Genomic DNA, 22,677 nt, shown 5'->3' on the forward strand with positions numbered 1-22,677 from the left:
ATCACGAAGTTGAAGAAGTTGCATGACAGTGGATCGCCTTGTCTGAAACCTCGAACGGTATTGAATGACTCGGAGAGGTTATTTCCTACCTTGACGGAGCTGGTTGTGTTGCTCAACGTCATTCTGCAAAGCCGTATGAGCTTCACTGGTATATCGAGCTCATACATGGTGGCGTACAGGCAATCCCTTATCGGGCTATCGAACGCAGCTTTATAGTCGACAAAGAGATGATGGGTGTCGACTTGCTTTTCATGGGTATTTTCCAGGATTTGGCGTAATGTGAAGATCTTACAAGTAAAAATTCATCCTGTAAAAAATTGCAATTTCCCATCAAAATGAAATGTCATTTTGCTCTCTTACTTTCCGTACTTTGCAAATTTTTTTGGGCACATGAACAACAAAACTTGATAATTTGTAACAATGAACATACCTATTATTGCGCAAAAATAACGGATTATCGCATAGCTAAAAGTGGCCAAATAGGGCAACTCCAAATTAGTTTATCTTTCTTTACTTTTCAAAATGTTACCAAATCGCTCTTAATTAGTGTAGATGCGTTCCACACTTGTTGGTCATCAGCCGGCTGGCTTAGTTTTGTGTGTTTTACATCCGTAGTTTCGCTGTTTTATTTGAAGTATGCGACTTAAAAAAGTGAATTAATAATATATTGTTATTAAATTTATTCAGCCAACAAATCCATATTTACGATTTTACAATTTGGTAGTACGTGTAGAGTGAAATTTGTTGGTTTATTTACTCTGCTGCGCATTTGCAAAATCATCCCCTATTCAATACATAAGAAAAATAAAACAAGTGATTTTGTAAAAATCCCACAAATATTCGATGAAAAACGTGAATGGTAAGCGCATATAATTCTTCAAAAATAGCGCCTAAACGTCTTGAACGCATTCGACCACTTAGCAGGGCAGCGACTTCGAATTTCATCACAATCCACAGCAACAGCATACAAAGCTGAAGGAAGATTTGCTAAAGCAAAATCTGCTAATTTTCCAAGACCAAGCTTCAAGTATCCAAGATGATTCAACATCAGAGTGAAAATAGTTGTAGTAGCAATACTGTGTCAAGCCCCATAAAAATTTCAATGGTACAAAGCGGAAGTACAAATGAGAGGTGCACATGCCACCGGACATATGAATTGATCTTAAGCTTCTAAAGTGTTTATGTTTTCAGAAAAACCGAGTTAATCCGGAGTGCAGAAGAAAATACATGTGTAACGTTTCAACTTCATCCTCAATCAAAACTGCTATCGCATTTCGTTGGGCAGACCGATCAACAGCTTTTATTTAATCTGTCGGTGAACCAACTTGACACTTTCGTTTCAGATGCTAACTCTGGATATGAACAAATTGGCGAATTAGAATATACAAAGCCGTTACCATTGACTCCAGAAAATTATCCGAACAGTGTCATTGCCAAGTAAGTATGTATGTCATATCAACTTCATAATTATACTTATACATAGAAGAATCGTAACAGGTAGATGGATAGCAGATAAATGAAAGAAAGAGATTCACCTAAAATCCTTTTTCAAACCGGTCTTCTACTTTTGAAGCCGTTTCCCAATACTGATATTCGGAATCTAATAACGCGATTGAGATTCGGTTTCTACAATTCAATGTATAGGGTGGGCCATGTAAAATTTGCTTTTTGAATCCGCTATAAAAAAAAACTAATCAAAATTTTTTTTTTATTTTTAAGATTGAACATTGTCATTTATGAATGAAAAATAATATCGCTCAAATGACTGCCACGACAGATTTTACAGTAGGTCATTCGATCAACCCAATTTTTAAGCACATTTTCGATTGTTTGGGCTCCAATTTCATGAATGGCAACTTCGATTTCGTGTTTTAAAGCATCAATCGTCTCTGGATGGTTCGCATAGCATTTGTCCTTAACGGCTCCCTACAAAAAATAGTCCAACGGGCTTAAATCCCAGCTACGAGGCGGCCAATTGATATCGGAATTTTGGCTGATTATTCGGTTTTCAAAAACGGTAGCCAAAAGTTCGAGTGTAACTTTGGCAGTGTGACAAGTTGCACCGTCTTGTTAAAACCAAATGTCGTCCATGTCATCCTCTTCAATTTTTTTAAACAAAAACTCGTTGAGCATGTCACGGTAACGCTCGCCATTTACTGTAACCGCGGAAGAAGAAGAAGACGTTTCCACGACAGTCGGTTCTACGTTACCGAAACGACCCGGATCTATATCCGGCCAAGGACTGTCACTCCAGCAGCATTCCTCGTAAGTATGGGGAATGTTTATCCTGCTACAACAACAACAACAAGACTCACTACTTTGGAAATAGGTTTTCAATATTTTCCAATTTTGTTCAAGCATATAGAGTCCCATTTCGTAAATGTCAAACCTTTAAGTAAATTATGAACACATTTGACATGCTATTTGTGTTACCATTCTCAAAAAAATAGGTGGTTCAAAAAGCAAACGCTATATGGCTCACCCTGTATTTCACTATTCACTATTTTTAGAATAATTTTAGGCAGGTTCGTGACATCTGTGCCTTGGTTTGTATTTGGCCTTGAAATCATCCTTTTGAAATAATGTATGCAGGGCCGTAGAGAGCATATCCGGGCCCCGGGGGAAAATTGCAAATGCGGGCCCTTTCCAATTGTGTCTAATTCATATAATTCGAATTACGCTCGAGTCCGGGCGCCTCTGAGAATTCCGGGCGCGGGTCAAAAAGTCCCCGATCCCCTCCCCTCTCGTCGGCCCTGAATGCATGTCAAATCGTCAACAAAATTTAGTTCTAATAGGTCATTTGAAAGAAAATATTCAAAACTATTTAGTTTTGTTATCGTCTTGGTCATTCTTTGATAAATGGTTTTCTCCCAAAATCCGCGTTGGCTTTCCATTGCTACCACGACAAATTTGTTTGTAATATCTAAGTGCGTGGGTCTAATTTAAAAATTATTACACACAAATATAGGCAATATATCAGCCTTTTGATTTATAGTACTTTTTATAAATTATCGTTAAGAATTAATAACAATATTTATCGTTATAAATGCTTAATTTATACAAAAATGCTTGAAAAAATGCGCTATTGCAGACGCTTATTTTACTTAAATACAAACACATAAAAGTAACAATATTCACTGATAAACACTTCTTATTAATTCAAGATTTGATTTAAAGCTATTTTTACACAATACTACTAGGAATTTTATTTAAATTCTCTTCACATATATCGTAGTAGTAATGGCGGCCGCCGTAGCCGAATGGATTGGTGCGTGACTACAATTCGGAATTCACAGAGAGAACGTAGGTTCGAATCTCGGTGAAAACACCAAAATTAAGAGAAACATTTTTCTAATAGCGGTCGCCCCTCGGCAAGCAGTGGCAAACCTCCGAGTGTATTTCTGCCATGAAAAAGCTCATAAAAATATCTACCGTTCGGAGTCCGCTTGAAACTGTAGGTCCCTCCATTTGTGGAGCAACATCAAGACGCACACGACAAATAGGAGGAGGGGCTCGGCCAAACACCCAAAAAGGGTTTTCAGTGTTTTATGGAAAATCTATATTAATTGATCCATTATATTTAGAGTTATGATGTCAACCAGTTGTAAAACAACAACTTTTAAGCAAGATGTTTGCATTCTAAAGTACTTAAATTAATAATTTTTTCAACCTCAATAGTTGACAATAATATACATAAAAAATACAAGGCTTTTAAACTGCAATCGTCTCCCATTTAATTTTTTGTTTACATTATTTTTGTTATGTCGCAACTCCATACAAGTTCAAGTTTATGTAGAGTAGTGGCAACAATGCTACTAACAGCTGATTTGTGGAATGTAAAGGTAAAGGTAATGCTGCCATATGTAAAGAGTTGTCATAAAATACATACTATATGTTGATGTAATTTATGTTTCACAAGGCGTAAGAACAGCGATAAGGCAAGGTGAATTGAGTACTGAAGGTGTCGCTAACACCAACAGTTATTTTACTCTCACGTCAGCTCCCTTCGCAATACAAAACAAACAAAACGAGAAGTAATTGCATGTATGTGAAAATGGCTTCGTGAATGGCCTGGTAATATTGTGATTTGTGAGTTTAAAACTGAACAAAGTAATGCAAACGAAGTACCGCGCTTTAAATTGTTATAGCCTCCAAATGCAAGAAAATATATGTGTGTCCGAATAATTTCTCGTGTTTGGGTGCTTCCATTGCTTTCGCCTACTCTACTTCTTCACAAACATGTAATTCTCCCTTCCTTTTGTTTGTTTATTGGTGGACTCTTACGACGCGGCGAATTCGGAAGGCGCAATCTTCTTTATCATTCTTCAAATAAGAACAACGATAACTCAAGGCGAATTGACTACTGTAGGTTTCGCTTTAACAAGGCAGTTATATGATTTTCCACGGTTTTGACAAGGCTGAGGTCAGGTGATTTTGATATTTGTGAAAATGGCTTGGTAGTACTGTGATTTGTGTGATTTAAATTCAATAAATCAGTGAGTTGTCGCGTGTTAAATTGCGAAAGCACAAATCAAAATAACGCCTCCAAATGCAGTTTGTTGGCGTTTTTATGCGGAAAACGTCTTGGCAAGAAAGTATGTGTGTGTGCGTACAATTTCTTGCGTTTGGTTGTTTTCATTGCATTCGCCTACTCTTCATCTTCACAAAACAGTAATTTCTTTTGATTATTTATAGATGAACTCTTACGACACGGCGTATTCGGAAGGTGCAGACTCTTTCTCTATCATTCTTGCATTGTTTCCATTGCTTTCGCTTACTTTTCTTCTTCATAAACAAGTAATTCCCTTGCCTCTCGTTTGTTTATTGATAAACTCTTACTAAGCGGCGATTTCGGAAAAGTACAATGTTCTCCATCATTTTCATTTTGGCAAGGCGCCACCTATGGTATTCAATTCGCCATGGGTAGTATGGTGAAATCAGCTGATTTGTTTATTTTGTTTTTCTTTCGCTATGTCCGTGTGACTGTCAGCACAGAATCAAAGAAGGCGAACTCATTCTTTGTTTTCTACTTTTCCAATACTTTGCCGGGACAATCAAACGTACACAACTTTGTTGTTGATAGACATTAACCTAACGTAACTTCCCATTTTTGCTTTCAAAATCTTCTCTATTTTGCACTCTCACTCACGTCGTCTGTGGATTCGTCACGTTTAAGTTGGTCTTCTCGCAAGTAAATCTTGCACAATGCATTCTAATCAAGGCGCACTCATTAAAGGTGGTGGCACTAGACCAACAACAATGTTCTGTACGTTTAATTGTCAAAGCAAAGTATTGGAAAACTAGAAAATGAATAATGAATTCGGCGAAAGAAAAAAAAAACAAAGGGTGAAAGAAAAAAAGAACAAATCAGCTGATTTACCAGCACCACCTTTAATAGATTTGGCTTGATTCTAATACATATAGCCTCTGGCGACGATCCAGCATGCTTGACTGAGCTTTGTATGTGTTAGTGCAGTCGGGTGGCGTCGTGACACACGTATTTGTTGTCGGCTACACGTACGATGCTTGATGAAAATCAAAAATTTTTGATATTTTCGTTAGACGCTTACTTTTTTGATCGTGTCGGAGTCTGATGGGCAAAACAGCAGGGTTGTGTTTAGCATTGAGGTTAGTATTTAGTGTGCGGTTGCCCAATAGTATATTACTCGTAAACACCTACATATACTAAAAAAAGGACCATCCGTATGAAATATGTACATAAATAAGCAAAAAATTTAAAAATTTATATGTAAATGAAATTATTTAAAACTGATATATGTACATAAGTAATTTAATAATAATAAAGTTATGAACCCGAAAAACATAAGTTATAATTGAAAACATGACTTATTGCGATTTTTTAATATAACACATGCCCTTCAAATGTTTCCGAGTCCATTCGCACACAATTTTTATATTCGTCTTTACATGATAATTTAATTCACTTAAAAGATGCTCATGAGTAAACTTTTTACGTTTTGCGTACAGGCTTTTCATCCACACTTTTTTTTATCTCTTCTTTTTTTTAACAAAACTGCAATAGTTGCAAGTAATAAAAATTCATCATCCGATGAAGACATATTTACTTCTAAATACAACTGTGGATTGATCGCTTTTTGTTTTGAACGTTACCGGGCAAACGACAAGTACCCGACACGCACACATATAAAGTGCTTGTCAAGCAATGCTGGACCGTGACCAGAGGCCAATAGATATTGAATTCCATGCCAAATTTTCACAGGTGTGGCAACGTTTTTCTTCTGTTTTGTTGCCTTCAGAATTTTCTTTTTTGTTTTGTTCTGTTTCGTCGATACCGCTGTCAATCGAAGAAGTTTTTTTTATTTTAGTTTCGTGAATAGAGTGTGAATATAAACTTAGAATTTGTATTTGAACAATTTCGATTTTTTCGTAATGTCGTGGCATGTGATCAGGTAAATTTATAGAAAAGCTACCAAGTTGACTTGGTATTGGTTAAATCTTTTGAAGGCATAAGCAACCCTACTGTGCAACTGCTGCTCCACCTATCCATACTGCGCAACTATTTTTAGGTGACGGCCATGCAAATTGTTTGGCAGGTAACAGAACATTATAATGAAGTGCAATAATAAGAGAATAAAGGAAAAAATGTATATATTTTAATATACATACATATATACGAGCCATTGTCATTATGTATTTATGGTAAATAAATTATTTTTCTGTGCAGTGAATATTCGTGTAGTTCCAATCAAACTAACAAGGACGCGACTATGGCAGATATAACGCACAATTCGGACACTTCTAATCCAGCCGATGAACAAAATCCAGAGGAGGATATTATGTGAGTAGCGTTGTGCGCTTGTTGAACCTCAAAACTATGTAATTAATTTGTATTACTTTTGCAGCCCAAATGATGAGCCGTATGCATATCTGCAAGGTCTTAATGTAAGTGAATTGCAAAATATTAAATTTCCTTCACATTTATGTATATGCTGACCAAATTTCTGTCTCTCTTAATCTCTTTGTAGTCGGATAACCTCATGCAGTTCAGTCAGGTAAGTCAAACACAATTTTTACATTAGTGAAAAGCGCAGCGTAAGATCGCTCTGGATAAATATTAGTAGAAAACTCGCGACCGCCGATAGTACCTGCAGGTGGAACTTCAGTTATTGTTTTAAGTGAATGCACACATCTGGCAACTTACATCTTGAACAATCGAAATATTTATTTCTAACAAGCCGAGCGGTTGAATTTTATAGTCAATCGCCAGCACAAGCAAAGAAAAGTGCTCTACTGATTGCTTGAAACGTATGTCGGCGTGTGTGAGGTTGATGCGCTGCAGTATTAGGCCCGTTTCTTGCACCTGTAACCGGAAAAACCAGAAAAAGCAAAACCCATTATTTTTAATATTCATTTCCACGTTTCTAGATTTTGATTCTCCAGCACTCACCATCAGCCGGTTGTCATCACAAATGTGGCCTTGCAATAGCACTTCGATCACGCATATCGCCAAAAATATAGCATTCGTTATGGCCTTGAAATAGTCATAGGGCTCTTTGTTAATCAACGTATCGGCAATTGACATATATTGTGTAAAGCAACCCGCTGTTATGCCGCACAAATTGCACAGCAAAGAGCAAAGTAATGGCGCAGAAAGTAATTGCAAATATTGTGTTGTCTTCTCACAAATGATATTATATTTTTGCGCAAGTAAATCCAAACGATCGGCTAGTGTGCAAAAGCGCTGCATGCGGTAGTATGGTTTATGCAAAGGAATTTGCAGTGCGCTCTGCATCCAGTTGACCTCATTCACAATTTCATTCAAATGCTCATTCAACACTGTTACAAGCGCTTTGCATATAACTAAACTGCCAAAGTAGAGGTTGGGAAACATTTGTGCAATTAGCATAGGCAAGAGCGTATATAACGTCCATGCGATATTCTTATCGGGATCATTGTGTATTTGCTGCAATATCAAAGTCACTTCGTGCATTATTGGTATTAGTATGGCTTTAAGCACCACTAATCTGATGGATAGCATCACCATTTTTGGGCTGACATCGAAGAACTGCATAATTTCAAATAGTGGCACGCTGTTCAGAAAGCGCACAAACACGCGTGGTAGTATGAGAGCTGTCAGGTAGTTTACCAGGCTAGCGGTGATATTCATATAACTGTGTAATTTAGCGGCATTTTTCAAATCAAAATTGTTTGTTAGATAATCTTCAAATACACTGCGGCCATATGACATTGTGAACAAGAGCGTTATAGTCATCGAATAGGCTGTCCATATGTATGAAGTGTGAAAACGACGTTTACGCGGCGAAATAGAGTGCGCTGACAAACCAAATATCATCATATTGACAATTACGACGAAAAGAGATACTTTCGCGCGTCTGAAATCCTGCATCCTTAATCTTATCTATCAAATGAAAACTTCAAATGTGATTTTTAATGTAGTTTCATACAATTTTTTATAGTTTTGTTGCAACTTAAGTTTTCCGTATATTTGTTAGTTGTATGGCTTGCAATTGAATGCCCACAAAGTATTCAGATTGTGCGATGCGACCGCGCACAAAGTTATAACCCCTACTTTTTGTTTATATAACAGCATACGATTGCATATCTAAATGCTTGTTGATTACATTTTAATTACTTTTTTTTTTTTTACCTGCCTAGTAGGTGACCCCCGCAGTTGTTTCAAAACGGCTGTTATGTGCGTGCATGTTTTCTTATTCTTTTCGATTCCAGGTATCGATTTTGATTGCGAGTGGAATAAAATGAATTAGTTAAATGTTGAATATTGTTGCTGTAAGTGCCTAAAATACTATCATAACTCTACTTCGGTGGATATTGAAACTTGAAAAATACGAAGTTTTTAAATTATTTTTTCCACACAATGTTTCAGGCGACTTGTATGCACGCCGTAACAGAATTTGCCAGCAAAATGTTGTTTTTAATAGCGGCCGCTCCTCGGCAGGCAATGGCAAACCTCCGAGTGCATTTCTGCCATGAAAATACTCCTCATAAGAAAACATTTGCCGTTCGGAAGCGGATTAAAACTGTAGCTCCCTCCATTGCTTGTGTTTGGTTTAGCAGCTTTCCAAACCCTGTCAGTGCAATATAAAGGGTGATTTTTTAAGAGCTATAGGAAAGTTAAAAAAAACACATAAAATTCAGAAAAAGGCATGAAATTTTTATTTAGATCGTTAGTATAGTCCATATAATTTAATGTTTGAAGATTAATTCATGCAAATGTTGATCGCGACTGCGCTTCAAATGGTCCATCCGCTTAGTCCAATTTTCGCATACTGTTTCCAATGTTTCGGCCGGTATCTCACATATTAATGCTTTAATGTTGTCTTCCAACGCGTTAATTGAAGCAGGTTTGTCTGAATAGACATGAGCTTTATCATAGCCCCACAAAAAATAATCTAAAGGCGTTATATCGCACGATCTGGGTGTCGGGTGGCCAATTGACAGGTCCCGAACGTGAAATAAAATGTTCACCGAACTCGCCTCTCAACAGGTCCATTGTTACGCGTGCTGTGTGGCATATGGCACCGTCGTGCTGAAACCACATGTCATGCAAGTCAAGCTCTTGCATTTTGGGCAAAAAAAAGTTGGATATCATTTCACGGTAGCGCTCACCATTCACAGTTACGTTACGATTCGCAGCATCTTCCAAGAAGTACGGTCCAATGATACCTCCAGCCCATAAACCCCACCAAACTGTGACCTTTTCTGGATACATTGGTAGCTTTTGCAATTCTTCTGGCTGATCTTCACGCCAAAATCGACAAACCTGCTTATTTACGTATCCATTAATCCAAAAATGAGCTTCGTTGCTGAACACAATTTTTCGATAAAAAAGTGGATCTTCGGCCAACTTTCCTAGAGCCCATTCACCAAAAATTCTGCGTTGCGGTAGGTCGTTCGGCTTCAATTCTTGCCCCAGCTGTGTTTTGAAAGGCTTCGCACCTGAATCCTTTTTCCAAATTTTCCACGTTGTTGAGTAACAGAGGCCCAATTGCTGCGAACGGCGACGAATCGATAATTGATGGTCATCATTAACACTGGCCGATACAACTGCGATATTTTCTTCAGTTCGCACTTTACGTAAGCGTGTGGTGGTTTGATGGTGGTTTGATGTCCAATAATGAAAATTTGGTTCTAAATTTAGTCACAATAGCTCGAATAGCCGCTTCAGTGGGTCGATTAAACTGACCATGAGATGGAAGAAGCGCGCGATAAACTTTCTTAACAGAACACGCATTATTATAATAAAATTCAATGATTTGCAAGCGTTGTTCGTTTGTAATGTTTGACAGTTAGTTACCGGTCGTCTTCGTCTAGTTTATCTAACGGTAGGCCCGGAAAACTTGCTGTTTCGACAGGTTGGGTCCAGAGGGAGAGGGGTGTTAGATGAGTCGGTTTTAAGGGGCATGTGAAGAGGTGATTAGTGTCGTGCGGGGTGCCCTTACATGCAGCACAAATGTATGTTTGGTATGTCGGGGTCACAAAGTTACACAGGTCTCTTGGGGTAGCTGAATCTCTTCATTTGCTATGGGTGGTGGTTGGACTCCGATCGGAGATTTAGGAAGGTGGTAAGTGCCTTCCGATAAATGTCATTGAACGTAAGTCTAAACACTGTCTGGTCCAGTAGTTGTCGGTTCGTTTTGTTCTGGATCTCCTTGGAATGCCAGTCATGGCTGCCAGTTCTACGTTACCGGAATGACTCTAGTTTTTGTTGTTGTTGTTGTTGCAACAGTAATAGTGTTTTGCTACCAAGGCTGCTGCTCTAGTAAACTAGCCTTGTCTAGTGCACCGTGCCTAATCTTATGGGGGCTGTTGTATCCGTTTCCTGAGTGTGTTGATTTTTACGAACGTGTCACTGGCCCGACGCAACCGATACTAGGATATGTGATGGAATTTAAGGTGCCATACTTACCTTGCACCCACTATTCTAGCAGGTACCATACCCGGCGGGCCTGTGGTTGTCGTCGCCTTCTCACTTTAGTTCAGTTCATGATAGTTATCAAGAAGTTATCCAGGGAATACCTAGCCGAAGCTGGAGGTTTTAAGCTGCTTGAGCTTTTCACCCATTCAACCATTTGTAGTAGTTCTTTAGTTTTTCTTAAAAATTTCATCTAACAGTATATATAAAAGTATACGATCAAGGAATAATGAAAAAAAAAATTTAACAAAAACAAAAACATTCAGTTAGTTCTTGCAGCCCACTTTTCAATTTCGTGTTGAGCGATAAATATTCGGTAAAGGTATGCGACTCTTCAAAATTAGTTGTACCGAACTTTCTTCTTTACCTGCAACCTGTAATTATTTAAGGGGTTATACGCAGTTATGAAGCAAATAAAAGACGGGTTGTCAAGGATTTATCCTGAAGAAACTTCAGAATATTTTAATTTGAAAATTTTTGGCGGTTATAAAAGCATCCTTCAAGAACGTAACAAAATTTTTTATTTATGAAAATGTTGATTATAGAGCGCGCTGCAGGCGATTTCTGGAACCTCCTTTAAAAAAATACGATTTACGGTGTACATCGTAACTCAGGATTGGATTATCTGAAATCAAAAAACCAAAAAAATTTTGTTAATATATTAGATTATCTAGTAATTAATCGTTCGGCTAATCAAAATAGTGAATTTTCACAAAATGGCAGCTTTTAAAAGAAATGATTTCGATTTTTACGTTAAAATTTGGCCATAAATTGATTATAAAATGGAAAATAAGTATCAGATTTACAAAAAAAAAAAAAAATAAAAAAATAAATAATTGGCGCGTACACTTCTGTTAGGTGTTTGGCCGAGCTCCTCCTCCTATTTGTGGTGTGCGTCTTGATGTTGTTCCACAAATGGAGGGACCTACAGTTTCAAGCCGACTCCGAACGGCAGATATTTTTATGAGGAGCTTTTTCATGGCAGAAATACACTCGGAGGTTTGCCATTGCCTGCCGAGGGGCGACCGCTATTAGAAAAATGTTTTTATTAATTTTGCCTTCACCGAGATTCGAACTAACGACCTCTCGGTGAATTCCGAATGGTAATCACGCACCAACCCATTCGGCTACGGCGGCCGATTTACAAAAGGAACGATTAATTACTAGAAAATGTATCTTTAAACCGATCAAACAAGCCGTTTTCGAGATATCGTGTACACCGACTTGAAAAATGCCGTTTTGAAAAAAACACGTTTAAAGTTTCAATACCTACCTTAAAACGTGCCGAGGCATCTCTACATATTTAGGGATAACTCCGAAAGTATTGCTTAGATCTACTTCAAATTTCGTGCGTATACTTTTGAATATATGTACATTACAAAAATGCAATAAAAAAAATCGATTTTTTTGAAAGTCATAACTGCGTATAACCCCTTAATTAGACTCAATTACCTCGCCATTGCGTTTGTATGTGTATTATTTTCCTCTTTCATATGCGCAAATATAAGTTAATTGCCAATAAATCCACAAAATAAATCTACCCGTTCCCATATGGTAGATTAACTGCAAAATTGACAATCAGCTGTCAATACTCGTAATGTTGTGAAAGGTTTTTCTTCATACACATTATTTTGGTGGCATATTTCGGTGTTTTTGGTTTGTTTAACTATTATTAACGACATGAAGTAAAGACAAGGAGAGGAGAGGAAGAATAGCTAATTTATTTGGCAATTGGCTGCTAATAATAAACAGTTGGAGGAAATCCGTAAACGACGTTTACTGAGGTTTGAAAAAATTATGACAGCAATATGCATTCCAAATTCGATATTACATTTTATAAGTAACTAGCTTTACCCGCGGCCCCGCTCGCGTAGGAGTAGTTTTGAGGGATTTAGGATATGTATATAAAAGAGTTACAAGCAATAATTTCATAGAAAATAATTTTTTATTAATAACCACAATATTACAATACCCGGCATCCGTTGCTATGCCTCGTTGAATAAAATCAAAACATCCAATCAGAAAAATATCAAGCAAAATTATTTTTATTAATTTTCTATCTCAAACCGTTTTTGAACTTTGCATTTGGGTCATAGTTGAACAGCTTATGCGGATTATGAAGTCAAGAGTGTGCTATAAATAGTGGGAAATAGGAAAAACTAAGATTTTTTAGATTAAATTTAAGAGGAGAGCCTGATTTATAAGGTAAAAAAAATCAATTTTTTCGTTTTATCGATTCCTAATAAATTTCAGAATATTCACACAAAGTTACAGAGCCTAATTCTCAATATTTCCGTAGATACAAAGCCAAAGGTAGGCGAGCGTTAGGTAGTTACGCCGTGACCAGACAGCTATAGTACAAACTTTATCTTCTTTTCTCGATTTTTCATTTTTATGATTTTTTGAATTGGCGTACATGAATGAAAGAAAACTAATGAACGTTTTGAAATGAATCATAGCTTGTTCCCTTCAGTATTAAATTCTCTTCTATTTGAACTAACAAAATAAATAAAAGAAAAATTTTCAAGATTTTTATACCAAGTTGAATTGAATTTTTTTTTATAGAAAGGCATTTTTTTCATTAAAACCTCCAAAAAGTTGAAATTTTGGAATTTCTCTCAGTTTTCTTAGTTCATCTAGAATAAAAAATCATTATAATTAGAAATCCATTTAAATTTTTTGCTTTAGATAATAATTACGAGCTGTATCTTGTACGCCAGTTGGAAACTCCAGCGTTGCAGCGCTCTACTAATTTCTATGTTAAACATTTTTTTCAACTTATTTTAACCAGTACAAAAATTTTTTATACTTTTTAAATGTTCATTAAAAGATTGAAAAAACTTTGCAGTGCTAAATTAATTTTTTCCTTAAAAAAAAAAAAAATCGCAAAGAGATGCAATTTTTAGACCTCATAAACCAGGCTCCCCCCTCAAGCAAATATTCGATTACTGGTGACGAATGAGAGTGGTGGGGCGGCCTGGGGGCATTTGGTGTTGTCTTTTTGTAGTGATGCGCGGACAACGTACAGACATTGACCTTTATAGTATAGATAAGAGGACACACGCTTCTTTTCTGTTATATGAATGCATAGTTAATACTACCTAACAAAACATTTTATTAGAATTATGTTTACAAACCTATTTTCTTTGCCGGCATCCGTCTTATTTATTTTTAACTTTGACGTTTTTCTTTACACTCGTAAAAATAATGATCTATTACACAGAAAACACAGGGTTGTATGTCAAAAAGTATGGTTATTATCTAGGATTATTTTATAATCTCAGATTTTTGGAGAGAAATTTTGTATTCGATTTCCCATCTCGCTTTTTAATTACGGATTGGGAGTTAAGCACGAAAAAGTAGATTATCTACTTATATGTGAACGTATTATTACATAAAAAAGTCCCAAAATTGCTAGTAAACTGTAATAAGAACAGCAACAAAATCCCAAAATCAAAAAGCAATTTAAGGAAAATTTGTAACTGCACCTAATCCTCTTTTAACAGGAATGTGATTAACAGGACTTAAAAAGAAAAAAATCCTTTTTTTTTTGTTTTAACACGATTTTTAATATTTTATGCATTTTTCTTGAATCTAATTTAGTAAATAGAGTGAGATTTTTCGATGCATGTGCGAAGTGTTTAAATTAGTCTTAGGAAAAGTCTAAGAGACTCGGTAGATTTTCCTCTCGCCGTTTAATAATTTATTTATTATAATATATTTAATGAATTAAAATGTGTAAGCACGAAATAAATTCTTAAGTGAACTCTAAAAATAATTTTTTAATATTGTTTTAATTTTGGTTTAGAGTTTGTTAATATTTCATTTTATTTTTACGTATTTTTTGGGTACGTATCTATCGTGTAAAAAGAGAATTAGGTGTATTTTGATTGACATTTTAATTGTAGTGTACTCTAGAGCTTGTGGTTTGTTGTATTTTTTCATGGTTGAGAGAATGCAGAAAGTGATTCATATCGCTAATCGCAATTCCAGATTTTTGTTTGTTTTCTCTCTCTCTCTCTTATTTCCTTTGTTTACATTAATCTATATTAACCAAACTTTTAATTTTTGTGGAACCATCTACGCTATTCAACACTCTCTCAATTCTCTCACACACCTCATCTACTATAAAAGGTAGTTTGGCTTTAGGGTGCGTGCATGTCAGAGATGCGATAAGCGATAAGAGCGTCGATAAGAGCAGCGACAAAAGCATAGCGTCGAGCTTTAGTTTTGTGTGGTGTATAAAACAGAGCTGCGATAAGAGCGTTAGTTGCATTTGCAATTTAAGTTTTGAAAAGTGAAGAACTATAATATTTATAATAATGAGTGATTCTGAGGAAGAAAATATGTTGTTCTTGACGCCTATTGCTGCATATTATCATCTACATAATACTGTAAGGGAAAAACGTCAGTTTTCGGCGCATCCTATAAATCAAGCAAGACTAGAACTCGGAGAATTTCACCATATCTATAATAGTTTGAGACAGGATCCAAACAAGTTTTTCGAATATATGAGAATGACAAGCGATACATTCGATTATATTCTGTCTCAAATTTCGGATCGACTGCAGCATAATTGGCAAAACTGCCACAACAGACCAATCTTGCAAGAGGAACGATTGATGCTTACAATAAGGTACATACGTACGAATAATTTTATTGGAGAAAAATTAACATATTCATTGGTAAATAACAAAAAAAAATGAAATATTTTAAACATTTAGAATATTGTAAATCTAAATCGGATACTCATTGTTTTGTGCATCGTCATCACATCTAGCCGTGGCGTTTTCAGTGTTACATTCAATATAAATAGGTATTGATTGATTAACCAGTTCATGTGTCAGCTGCAATACTTTGACACAATTTATCCAAAATGCACCTGTTGTGGTGATTTGGATCTTTTTGATCCCAAATTGCAGGTTTTAAAAATACTGCACTTATAAAATCTTGTGTGTCCATCATCGATAATAGCGAAGAAATTACTAGCCTACAATTTCTACGCTCTTATCGATGATAGCGAGCGAAGAGTGAGTTAGCGCGCTGCTCCGACATGCACACTTCTATTAAAATACATGCATTAATTTTCTACGCTTCGCTCTTATCGACGCTCTTATCGCTTATCGCATCTCTGACATGCACGCACCCTTATTGTCACAATAAAGAAACGCTCTTTTTTCACTTCACTTGTATTCTATCATTCTTGTATTTCATCATAATACATAATCGCTTTCATAAGTTTTTTTACTCTTATCTGAGTGCTTTTTGTTATACGAATTAGTCCTGTTGCTAAAGTTACGCTCTCACACATAAACAATGACAATAGCCAACGAACAGGAACATTCGACACCACATCAACAAAAATAATACAACAACAAAGCGCGTAGTAATACCAATACAAGAACAATCGCGAACGCCATTGTTTACAAACAACGGCGAAATTATGAATGAATGTATAAAATGCTTAGTCAGACTTGTTTGTTTGCAGTTGTTGCTCTTCAGTGCGACGTAAGCCAGTCAGTTGTTAATTGGCAGCAAACCAAACAGGAGTTAATCAAATGAAGCTCTTACATTTTTGTCATCGATATGAGGAATATGTAAATAAACAATTTTTTATGAGTAAATAATTTAAAAATATATAAATAAATAACTTAAAAATAAATAAATATATACAAGTAAATAAATATATAAAAGTGAATGAAAAAAAATATGTAAAAATAAATAAATATATAAAAGTGAATAAATACAAATAAAAAAATAAAAAATAAATATGTAAAAATAAATAAATATATAAAAATAAATAAAAATAATTATTCTTTTTTACAGCAATCGGCCATACAGGAATTAATGTTGAAGGAGCAATTGGATGTTAAACCGGTAGGTGTGAAAACTTTCGCTCCCACGACAGTCGGTTCTACGTAACCGGAACGACCCGGATTTATATCCGGCCAAGGACTGTCACTTCAGCAGTATTCCTCGTATATGCACGGGGAATGTTTATGCTGCTACAACAACAACAACAAAACTTTCGATTTAAAATTTCCATTTATTTTTTTACCTACAATTAATTTGTTTATTTTTTAACTACTACAATTAATTTGTTCATTTTTTACTTCCCTAGAATTTGGATATTTTGCCTACATTCGAGGAACACGACATTGGTGGCTACAAGTTTAGCATACAAGTCGGCAGTAACCGTAAAACCAGAATGAGTTGGTTGTATTCGTCCACTCGCAAAAAACTGTATATACGTATGAATGAAATATTTACCTTAGACGCGGTGTATAAGCCGAAGCTGCCATTGCAGCAACTACGCGTACGCGTACTCATGAGCTTCAAGAATGAGGTGAGTGAGCCGGTGCTGCGTTGTCAAAACCACATAAGCAAGGATACCGGTAAGTTTTATTGAGCTCTCTATCCTGTTTCGCACTATTTTGCTATTGTTTACTGCTGATGTGTTGGTGGCAGCAGGCGCAAGTATATACATACCTACTTTGATTTTGATTTTCAAACATCTTTTAGAACCACATCAGAAGCGGCGTCATAGTTTGTTGCGCTGCGAGAATCCTTCAGCTGAGTATTGTGGCACACCTGAGGGTAAAAATATTAATGATCGCTATTCGATTTTAATTCCATTGGGTGTGAGCGTCATGCCGAAGAATGACAGTTCCATTGCACAAACGATGGCGATCAAGTTCACTTGCCAGAATTCGTGCATTGGACGCAAGGAGACGAGTTTAATATTTCTGCTCGAGGGCCTGAGGTGAGTGTGGCTGGCGCGGTGTGCGTTGCTTGTTGGTGACGCATCTTTCACAATGACCAACCACTTTGCACTTATCAAGTGATTAAATTTTATACTGTGCATGCAAAATACGGCAATGTGCTTATGAGAAATTGCTTGTTTTTTTCTTTCTTTTTTTATTTACGTTTAGTGGTGAAATACTCTCACAGCGTGTGATGGACGTGAAAGTCTGCAGCTGCCCCAAGCGGGACTACGAAGCGGATGAGCGCAATAGCGCTGCTTCATCGAAACGGAAACGGAATGAAGGCATGTAAACTTAACTAAAATGTTTTTTTTTTTGGTTCTTAAACATTTTCTTAATTTTTTTTTGCGCCACAGATATACCAAGTCGTACCACAAAAGCGCTGAAAAAGAAAAATGTCTATAGCAATCATTCCTTCGTTAAATCCGAAGATACTAGCAGTGATTTGGAAAACAGCGATAGTGGCATTAGCACGGCGCAAGATGTAGCTTTGCAGGTCACGCCAAATGGCAATTATCGCTTTGTGGTTGAGTTGTCGGACAAGGGGTTGATGCAAAAAGCAATTGAATTGGTCAACCAAGCGTTGACATTGAGAATCTACGATGAACCACAACAAGCTAAACACTACAACAAAATGTGTCGCAAACTGAAGCGGTATCGAGGTCTGGTTTTTTAGTTTAAATTCGATTAAAATTTTTTCTTTTAAACAAATTATCTCTTCTCCATTGTAGATAATCTGCAGAAGACGTAACTGAAGGAGTTAACGTCTCTCAACGTCGTTCGGTTGCCTTGATTAGTTATAAGATGAATAAGCTAAAACTGCGTTAAATTTTTTAATTTTGTACTTATTTAGTTTCGTTGAGGTTATGTTTAAGTTATGTCTTGATGTGTTAGATCGTGCCAAAAATGTATGCATTTGTTTCCCAGTGAAATATTTGACACTACAAAAAATCAATTGGGTGTGCGTTCGCGTTACGCACAAACTTACTGTAGTATTGGAATGCTGTTGCTTGTAACTCCGTCGCTGATACTAGGCTGTTACTATGCAACAACATTGCATAAATTATTTTTTTTTTATAGAAGTACAGACATTTGACAGAATTTGAAAAGAAATATAGGACGTGTTCGTCGCGCTCAATAATTACAGCAATACTGTGTGTGATCCTGTTACTTTTTTGCTGGGCTGTTGCTGATACTCGGCTGATAAGCAGCCGCCGAGCGCATTGCGTGAAAATATGGAAATATGGATGAATAACTTCCATACGGCGGCCGCCGTAGCCGAATTGGTTTGGTGCATGACTACCATTTGGAACTGCGTTGGTGTGAATCTCTGTGCATGAAACACCAAAGAAAGGAAAAAGTGTTTCTAATAGCGTTCACCCATCATCATATTGGCATTACAGTCTGGGGTGGTCCATTTCCTCTACAATAAGTATCGATTCTTCTCGATAGCCCGATTTCGCTCTTTGTTTTGGGATGCTCATCTTTCCCATATCGTCTTCAACGTCTTGCAAGCATCGTCACCCTGGCCAGCCCCTCCTTCTTGCCACTTCAGGATTTGCTTGAAAAACTTTTTTGGTCCCTCTCTCGCTGCTCATTCTTAGGACGTGTCCATACCACCGTAATCTTTGCGACTTTGTAAACCGCCTTATATTTCGTCCCGCGTTTAAAACACTGAGCTCGTGGTTAATACCGTATATACGGTATATACCGTCTTCTAGTCGTACAGGGTCGAATATTTTTCTGGGAATTTTTCTTTCAAATCGCATCAGTAGATGCATGTCATTTACTTTAAGGACTCATGTTTCACAGTCGTAGGTGAGAATCGAAGCTTTTGTTCCTTTGATATCAATGAAGACTTCATAAGTTTGATATGGCCTAAGTATGCTCTGATAGCTGCCTGAAAACAGTCTTTTTTTCGACAAGGACGGATCCTTATTTAAGCTGGGTACCATGCCTAAGTATTTAAACTCTTGCATGAGCTCAAAAACCTACCGATTCTGATGTGACTATCATGAAAGGATCGTTTCACGTATTTCGTCTTTTCTTCATTTATCTTTAGACCCGCTGATTGTTGTTGTAGCAGCAAAATATTCCCCATACATATACGGGAGTGCTGCTGAAGTGACAGTCCTTGGCCGGATATATAGTAAATCCGTGTCGTTCCGGTAACGTAGAGCAGACTGTTGAGACGGAACGCTGGTTGTTGTTGCTGTAGCTACTTACTTATTCCTGTCAGAGTTATGTAGATCATCGGTCATCTCCGTCTAGCTCATCTAACGGTAGGCCCAGGAAACTTGCTTTTTCGACAGGTTGGGTCCAGAGGGAAAGGGTTGTTAGATGAGTGGATTTGATGGGGCCTGTGAAAAGGTGGTTAGTCTCGAGCGAGATGCCTTCACATGCTGGACATATGTTTAGTTTGTCGGGGTCAATTCTGGATAAGTAGGAGTTTAACCTGCTACAGTATGGAGCTCTTCATCTGCTATAGATGGTGGTTGGACTCCGATAATGGGACTCGGGGGTTGGGAGCTTAAGAAGGTGGTAAGTGTCGCCCGATGAATGTTTATAGTCTGCCTAGACACTGACCGGTCCAGTAATTGTCGATTTGTTTTGTCCTGGATCTCGTCGGTGTAATTGAAGAGTTGTCTGGGAGGCGGCTCGGGTTCAAGCAGGTGTGTGCATAGGTGGGGGATCGTTGGTTGTTGTCGCAGTAATACAAGCCCTGTCAGTGTTATGTAGATCCCCGGTCGTCTTCGTCTAGCTCATCTAAAGGTAAGCCCAGGAAACATGCTGTTTCGACAGATTGGGTCCAGAGGGAGAGGAGGGGTGTTAGATGAGTGGGAAGGGAACGCTGGTCTTATAGCTTGTATTAGCCGCATGAGCACGCAGAGCCTCCCTATTTCTCGCAAGAATCGCAATTTCGTCAGCATATGCGCATATTTGTGTCGATTTATTGCCTGTCGGCAGGTATTAAATAAAAAACTTACTTTTCCGCTTCAACTCCGAAGAGAAAACTTTTATATAATATTTCGCTTGATTAGCCAGTGATGAGCATCAGATTGCCGACATTTTACTGACTGAACACGTGACGTTAGCATTGTTGCTGTAATTATTGGGCAGAATGTGCTGTTATCACCAAAAAAGCAACGTAGACGCAATTATTACAGTTCGAACACACCCTTATGTCGAATAATTGACGTATTTCTTAATTAGAGACAATAGAGAAAGACTGTGAAAATAAGCTTACAGTTGGCAACCATGTTTCGAAACGTTCACCATTGACGCTGGTCCCTGTAGGTGCAAGATTTGGATAATTAATTTTCGTATTATCAAATACTTTGCGCCAAAGAATCGAATTTTTCAATTCAAAATCATGTTCAAAGTCCAGTTAATAGCTGACCAACCATCAACTTGGTTCTAGTCCAGCTTAATTTCTCGATATAAACCAGAAATAAACCAGCTTGAACATTGAAACAGCATTTTTACAAACTTGACTTGAGCGAAAGCCTTCCATTTTTACGCACTGAAATTTTTTGAACTACTTTTGCTTTGCTAGTGACGAGCAGCAGTTTGTAGTTGGTCAACAACTTGGTGCTAGCGTGAGCGCCATGTTGCCGGAATTTTCACCCAGAACGTGATGAAAGTTCTTAAAAAGTAATACTGCCGCCATTATTGAAGCTCGCACAGATTATTTCAGTCTTTCGAAAATATTTCTATTTAAGTTAGAAAGATAGAATACAAAGACGTGAGTGCAGAAAATAAATAAACAAAAATAAGAGAGAGAATAAGTGAGAGTAAAAATCCATCCATGGAAAGTGCAATTCCACGAATATAGAATAAATCGTGCAGACAAGCATCTGCACGTGCCTATATTTGCACGCAAAGGTTGTTGTTGTTGTTGTAGCAGCATAAATATTCCCCATATATATAAGGGGAATGCTGCTGAAGTGACAGTCCGTGGCCGGATATAAATCCGGGTCGTTCCGGCAATGTAGCACCGTTTTTGGTGGGAACGATTACACGCAAAGGTTTCTTCATTTTCTGTATTGACATCACCCAATTGTCAAATTAGCCAAAAATAAAGTGGCGGTTTTCGGTAGACCCTTTTGTCGCGCTTTGCTTCAACTTGGGACCTTAAGATACATATACCGAATGATCAGACAGTACCGGGCATGTTTTAATGAAACAAAACCGAGTTAAATTTCAGGCAAATTTATTTTATCTTCTTCAAAATATGACCCGTCTGAAGCAAAACTCATGTGCCAACCAGTTTAACCCAGTCCTCCATTCACCTCTGGTAGGCCGACGAAGGGATGGCGTTCAGCTCTTTCGCCGCATTTGATCTCCTCTATCGACTGAAATCTGCTTCCACGAAGTAGTAGCTTCAACTTTGAAGGGGGAAAAAAGAGGTATCACGGGGCCATATCAGTTGAATACAGTGCTTGCACTTCGTGTTTGGTCAAATAATCCCGCACAATTTGGGCTCGGTGCGATGGCGCGTTATCATCATGCAAAATCCCAGAGTTGTTGGCCCACATTTCCGGCCGTTTGCGACGTACAGCACCTCTAAAACACACGGATAAATAATATTCTTTACTGACTGTCTGGCCCGATGGAAGGTACGCAAGATGTAGTACGCTTTGGCAATCGAAGAAAACAGTCAATCTGGTACTTTTTGATCATAGGGTATACCCCTCCGTTGTGCACCCGGGTCGCACTTTTCTGGTTAGATTGGCTTTTCGACGTGCATTTAACATATTTCTATTACAGCTAACGACCTGAGCTGCCAGGTAGCTTCCTAAAATTTAATTTCCTATCGATTTACGGATATAACCTTTTCAAAAGGATTCTCAAAAAGGATAAAAAAAAGGCCAGAGCTGGGTGCGCAGCCAAGGGTTTTAAATGAGGTGTACAACGGAGGGATATATAATATAAAGCAAATAAATATTTCAGAAGGCGAGACCTGCTGCTTTCTCT

At 37.4% G+C, this 22,677-nt stretch overlaps 2 protein-coding genes across 3 annotated transcripts; one reads left to right on the forward strand and one right to left on the reverse strand.

Annotated features, from left to right (window-relative positions):
- Positions 1-559: 559 nt before the first annotated feature.
- On the forward strand, positions 560-18,850 carry LOC128855846 (cellular tumor antigen p53). Of its 2 annotated transcripts, none has more exons than XM_054091052.1 (12): positions 560-859; positions 922-1,131; positions 1,192-1,437; positions 6,707-6,820; positions 6,885-6,924; positions 7,008-7,034; positions 16,763-16,813; positions 17,058-17,331; positions 17,459-17,699; positions 17,869-17,984; positions 18,057-18,362; positions 18,432-18,850. In XM_054091052.1, the coding sequence occupies exons 2-12, from the start codon at positions 1,037-1,039 to the stop codon at positions 18,449-18,451; spliced, it is 1,530 nt and encodes a 509-aa protein (XP_053947027.1). In that variant the 5' UTR covers positions 560-859; positions 922-1,036; the 3' UTR covers positions 18,452-18,850. The 2 variants fall into 2 exon arrangements, with proteins under 2 accessions (XP_053947027.1, XP_053947028.1); XM_054091053.1 differs by having other exon boundaries at positions 925-1,131.
- LOC128855847 (putative gustatory receptor 94a) lies at positions 6,844-8,561 on the reverse strand. The gene is made up of 3 exons (XM_054091054.1): positions 7,430-8,561; positions 7,184-7,342; positions 6,844-7,127 (listed from the first exon to the last, which is right to left on the reverse strand). Exons 1-3 carry the CDS (start codon positions 8,387-8,389, stop codon positions 7,053-7,055), a joined length of 1,194 nt encoding a protein of 397 aa, XP_053947029.1. The 5' UTR covers positions 8,390-8,561; the 3' UTR covers positions 6,844-7,052.
- Positions 18,851-22,677: the final 3,827 nt, after the last annotated feature.

Source organism: Anastrepha ludens, chromosome 2 (assembly GCF_028408465.1).
Source record: "Anastrepha ludens isolate Willacy chromosome 2, idAnaLude1.1, whole genome shotgun sequence".
Lineage (NCBI taxonomy): Eukaryota > Metazoa > Arthropoda > Insecta > Diptera > Tephritidae > Anastrepha > Anastrepha ludens.

Bases quoted from the DNA above. Each gene is read 5' to 3' on its own strand.
- LOC128855847 (XM_054091054.1), bottom strand. From the start codon at position 8,389: ATGCAGGATTTCAGACGCGCGAAAGTATCTCTTTTCGTCGTAATTGTC. The intron at 7,343-7,429 runs GTGAGTGCTGGA...TTCCGGTTACAG, and splicing joins GTGATGACAACCGGCTGATG to GTGCAAGAAACGGGCCTAAT. The intron at 7,128-7,183 runs GTAAGTTGCCAG...TTCCACCTGCAG, and splicing joins ATATTTCGATTGTTCAAGAT to GTACTATCGGCGGTCGCGAG.
- LOC128855846 (XM_054091052.1), top strand. From the start codon at position 1,037: ATGATTCAACATCAGAGTGAAAATAGTTGTAGTAGCAATACTGTGTCA. The intron at 6,821-6,884 runs GTGAGTAGCGTT...TTACTTTTGCAG, and splicing joins AATCCAGAGGAGGATATTAT to CCCAAATGATGAGCCGTATG. The intron at 6,925-7,007 runs GTAAGTGAATTG...ATCTCTTTGTAG, and splicing joins CATATCTGCAAGGTCTTAAT to TCGGATAACCTCATGCAGTT.